Here is a 5371-nt window from a genome sequence, read left to right as displayed (position 1 = left end):
GGGAAGGAGGCGCTTCTGCGCGTGCGCCGATCCCCGGCGCGTGCGCACCGCCGCGTCCCTAGCCGGACAATGGGGTGCGGAGGCGGAGCCGCGCGTGCGCCCCGGCGGGCCCCTCCTCCTCCGGCCAATCCGCGCCACCGGCACCACCGAGGGGGCGGGACGGCGCGTGCGCAGTGCGGCGCGGCGCGCTGGGACGGGGCGTGGGAGCTCGCGGTCCGTCAGTCAGGTCGAGTCGCTCGGTCCTGTCAGGTCGCTCGGGGAGCGGCGGCGATGGGCGCCGGGCGCGCCGGGGCGCCGCGGCTGCTGCTTCCGCCTCCGCCTCCCACGCCCGCCTGAGAGACATGGACGACGAGGAGCCCCCGCCGCCGCCGCCGCCGCCGCCGCCCGGAGCCGCCTCCGGAGCAGGACGGAGGACGCCGGGGACCCCGAGGCCGCCGCCCCCCCCTCCGCCGCCCCCTCTGCCGCCGCCCCCTCCGCCTCAGAACGGTAAGCCTGAGGGGAGAAGGAAAAAGGGGGCGTGGGGGGAGAAAGCAAGGGGGATAAACAAAGGGGGGGGGAATGAAGGAAAAGGGGATAAAGGGGGAAAGCGGGGGGAGGGGGGAAAGGAAAGGGAGGGGGAAAGAACAGGGGGGGAGGGGAACATAACGGAAAGGGAGAAAAGAAAGAGGGATATATAAAGGGGCAAAGGGAGGGAGAAAGAAAAGGAAATAAAGGGGGAAATGGGGAAAGCGAGGGGAAGGGGGGAAGGGGAAAACAACGAAAAGGAAGAATGGGAGAAGCAAAGGTGCCAAGGGGAAAAAAGAAGAAAGGGGGGAAATGGGAAAATCAAGGGGGGGACAAAAGGGGGAATGGGGGGAAATGGGAGAAACAAGGGGGGAAGAAGAAAAAGGGGAGGGGGAAAGAAGGAAAGGGGAAAACAAGGGGGGAGGGGAAAGCAAGGGGAGGGGGGAAGGGGAAAAACAACGAAAAGGGGAAAGAAAAAAGGGATAAACAAAGGGGCAAAGGGGGGAAAAGAAGAAAAAGGAAATCAAGGGGGGCATAAAGGGAAAGGTGGAAAAGAAGCAGAAAAGGGGAAATCAAGGGGAGGAAAAGGGAAATAATGGGGGGAAGGGGTGGGAAGGAATAACAAGTGGGGGAAAGGGAAAAAGGAAGAAAAGAGAAAAAAAGGGGAAGAGGGGAAAGAAGAAAGGGAATAATGGTGGATAAAGGAAATAAAAGGGGGGAAAGAGAGAAAATAAAGGGAAAATCAAGGGGAGAAAAAGGGAAAAAAGAAAAGGGAAAAAGGGGGGGAGGGGGAAGAAGAAAGGGAAAAACAAGTGGATAAAGGAAATAAAAAGGGGGAATGAAAAATGAAGGAAAGGGGGAAGGGGAAAAGATAAAAGGGGGAAAGGAAAAGCAAGGGGGAAATAATAGGGGGGATATGAAAAAAAGGGGAAATGAAAAAATGGGGGGGGGAAGCTTTGATTTCAAGAAAAAGGAAATAAAAGCATTCCTCTTTGTTTCTAATTGTTAGCGGTTACAGTATCATAACATTACTATCTTGTTATTGTAACATTGTAATAATATTTGGTTGTTATAACATAATATTATTATTTCATTGTGAATTGTTTTATTTCTGCAGACCGCAAGCCAAGTGACATGCGATGGGATGATATTGGGAAGGAGGGTATGGGAAGAATATTGTATTATTTGAATATTACAATACCTCGGGTTACATATGCTTCAGGTTACAGACTCTGCTAACCCAGAAATAGTACCTCAGGTTAAGAACTTTGCTTCAAGATGAGAACAGAAATTGCACAGCAGCGGCACGGCAGCAGCGGGAGGCCCCATTAGCTGAAGTGGTGCTTCAGGTTAAGAACAGTTTCACGTTAAGAACGGACCTCCGGAACGAATTAAGTACTTAACCCGAGGTACCACTGTATTAGAATATTGTAAGGGATTTTGCTGGCTCCCCCCCACCCCCAGAAAAAAAGATTGACGGATAGAAGAAAGGGGGACCTTCATTTATAACAAGAAATCATGGTAATATAATATAAAAATATGTAAAGCAGAATATGGAAATGTATAGAATTAGAATATCCTAATAGATTTGGGGGCCCCGCAAAATATTGGCCGGTGAGTGGAAGAAAGGGGGGCCTTCGTTTATAACAAGAAATAATGGTAATATAATAATAATACAGTGGTGCCTCGGGTTACATACACTTCAGGTTACACACTCCACTGACCCAGAAATAGTGCTTCAGGTTCTTAAACTTTGCTTCAGGATGAGAACAGAAATCGTGCTCCAGTGGTGCGGCGGCAGCAGGAGGCCCCATTAGCTAAAGTGGTGCTTCAGGTTAAGAACAGTTTCAGGTTAAGAACGGACCTCTGGAACGAATTAAGTACTTAACCTGAGGTACCACTGTAATAATAATACTTTATTATTTGTACCCCGCCCATCTGGCTGGGTTTTCCCAGCCACTCTGGGCAGCTTCCAACAAAGACCAAAAATGCACTAAAATGTCACACCTTAAAAACTTCCCTGAACAATATAATAGAAATATAATATAATATGATGGAGAAGTAGAATTTGGAAATGTATAGAATTAGAATATCCTAATAGATTTGGGCCCCACCAAAAAATTGGTCGGTGGGTGGAAGAAAGGGGGACATTATAGGTACAACATCATAAAATTATGATGTTATTTTGTCATCCAGTTCCTCTCTATACTGCTGTATAAAAATCTCAAATAATTGGAAGTATCACAATATAAAACTATCTATATTATTCTTATATAATCTGTAATAATAGATAGATACTTTTGTATTATAATGTAATATAAAACTAATATTATATAATCTATAATAATAGATATTTTTATATTATATTTCAATTTAATCAATATGTAAACTGTACGCTCTAGAATATCGTACTGCACAGATATGGCTCCCCCCTTTATCGTTAATAATGATAAGTTATTACAACACCCTACTTTTATTATTTTATTCCGGTTCATTTCTAGACTGCTCTGTCTTATTTAAAAATTAAAAAGGTGGTTTACAGTGCATTAAAACGTTGACATTGCGGGAAAGTGTCAGTGTTCCTAATGAGAAGTAATTATAATTTATAATTAATTATACAGAGAATGAGAATATCATAATAATAGATCTGGCTCCTGCGCCAAGCAGCTCCATGTATAATTGTCATTTTATAAAATAAGCCTACATTTGCATATCCTCCATCCTTTCTCTCACGAAAATCGGGATGTCCTGTTCAATAATAATAATAATAATAACAACAACAATAATAAGTTTTATAAAATAAAGTTTACTGCCACAGACCCTCCAGCCTTTCTCGGATGAAAATCGGGACGTCCTGTTCCATAATAATTTCCATAAAATAAGTTTACTGCCACAGACACTCCGACCATTCTCTGAGGAAAATTGGGGTGTCCTGTCCTGTTATAGGACCAGACCCGGAAAAGGGGGGCACTTGGAGTGTCTTCCTTATGCCCCTTTCTTTCTTTACCCATATATATATGTGTGTGTGTGTGTGTGTAGTGTGTGTGTGTGTGTGTACACACACACACACACACACACACACATATATATGCTTGAAATCTACCGCATCTCCCCCTATTTTCTCTTCCTTCACTCCCCCCAAAAAATATATGTATATATGTGTGTGTGTGTGTATACATATATAGATATATAGATATCTCTGTGTGTGTCTGTGTGTGTAAATTCACTTGAAATCTACCGCATCTCCCCCTATTTTCTCTTCCTTCACTCTTCTCCCCCATACGTGTGTGTGTGTGTGTGTGTGTACGTATATACATATATATATGTCTCTCTGTATAATTTCACTCGAAATCTACCGCATCTCCCCCTATTTTCTCTTCCTTCACTCTTCCCGACCCCAAATATGTTTGTGTGTGTGTATAAATCCACTTGAACTCTATCCCCTTATCCCCCTATTTTCTCATCCTTCACTCTTCCCCCCCTGAAAATATGTGTGTGTGTGTGTGTGTTTGTTTATATATATGCTTGTGTGTGTGTGTAAATTCACTCGAAATCGACCCCATCTCCCCCTGTTTTCTCTTCCTTCACTCTTCTCCCCCCCCCCCAAATCGGCTGGCTTCTCCCCATTCCCGGGATGCCCCCCCCAACCATTCTCTTTTCTTTTCCTCCCCCCCCCCCTAAATCATGCAGGGCGTGTTTGGACGGGGGGGGGGGGGCAATTCCACTATAAATGGTTCATTTTCCTCCCTTTGAAGGATCCTTCCTTCCTCGGCCGCTTCCTTCTCCCCCCCCCCGATCAATAATCCCCCCCTGAAGTTTCAGTGCCCGCCTTGAATATTTTACAACCCCCCGGATCAATCGAAAGAGCCCCATGCAAATGCAAAGTCGGCCTTTTATATTGCGGTGGGAAAACCCAAAACAAATAATACCACCCCCCAATTGCAACCCCTTTATTCTCCTTTTTCTTTCTTCTATCCGGCTTCCCCCCCTCCGTCCGAAGGTCATTCGAAGGTCCTTCTTAATAATAATATTAATTTTTTACTTATAGCCCACCCTCCCTAGCCAAAGCCGGGCTCAAAGCGGCTAACAACAATAAAACAACATGAGATAGGGTTAGGATTTAAATATGTAAGAGTAGGAATTAAGATGCTTAAAGCCAGATTAGAAAGAATGAAAGATGTTAAGTGATCAAGATAATTTGAGAAGATTGATTTTGGAAAATTGTTAAAATGATATATAAAACTGTTAAAATGATATATAATGAAATTCAACTAGGGGGATTTGAGGAAGTCACTTAACAGTGTTATCAAGATTGGTTTAATTACAAATAGGATGTATGTGTGTTTCAAAATTTTTTGGACAATTAATAAAAAACTTTGAAAAAAAACCCCAAAACAATAAAATAACACATCGTTCGAAAATCAATTCATTCTAAAATCAGTTCAAAATCAAATTAATGGCAAACATTGGGCTAGAGTTCGGTGAGGTATTAAAGGAGGGGGTCAGGCTGTGCCTTGGCCAAATGTCGCAATTGCACCCAAACCAGATTTTTTGGGTTTGCAACCCTCTTATCCCTTAGGAAGCGGGCGGCTGCAAAACTGGTCCCCCCCTCCATGCAATGAGCAAAACAATCAGAATTGCTGCAAAAAAAAAGCCCCATTGCAAACCAGGCTGATCCTCCAAATATTTTGCAAAAAAAAAAAAAAAAAAAAAGGAGAATGGCGCTGGAGATTCTATCCCTTTGCAAATCGACATTTAATAATAATAATAACAATAACAACAATAACTCCTTTCTCTTCCTTCTATCCCACTTCTCTCCCCCCCCCCACTTCCAAAGGTCATTCGAAGGTCCTCCTTGAGTCGCAAT

General features: G+C 44.1%; 1 protein-coding gene across 5 annotated transcripts in view; it reads left to right on the top strand.

Annotated features, from left to right (window-relative positions):
* The first annotated feature begins 428 nt into the window (after positions 1–428).
* NR6A1 (nuclear receptor subfamily 6 group A member 1) overlaps positions 429–5371 on the top strand; it is a 52374-nt gene continuing 47431 nt past the window's right edge. Inside the window, exons 1-2 of one of the 5 annotated variants that reach the window (XM_081847674.1) lie at positions 429–486; positions 1622–1666. In XM_081847674.1, coding sequence (XP_081703800.1) covers positions 1639–1666 — 28 coding nt within the window. In that variant the 5' untranslated portion in view covers positions 429–486; positions 1622–1638. Of the gene's footprint in view, positions 487–1477; positions 1667–5371 lie in introns of those variants that run through there. The other 4 variants (XM_081847675.1, XM_081847671.1, XM_081847672.1 and 1 more) reach the window with 4 other exon arrangements.

This window comes from Podarcis erhardii (assembly GCF_964252035.2).
Source record: "Podarcis erhardii genome assembly, chromosome: Z".
Taxonomy (NCBI): domain Eukaryota; kingdom Metazoa; phylum Chordata; class Lepidosauria; order Squamata; family Lacertidae; genus Podarcis; species Podarcis erhardii.
Note: the sequence above shows the minus strand (reverse complement) of the source record. Positions and strands in the feature narration are given on the sequence as shown.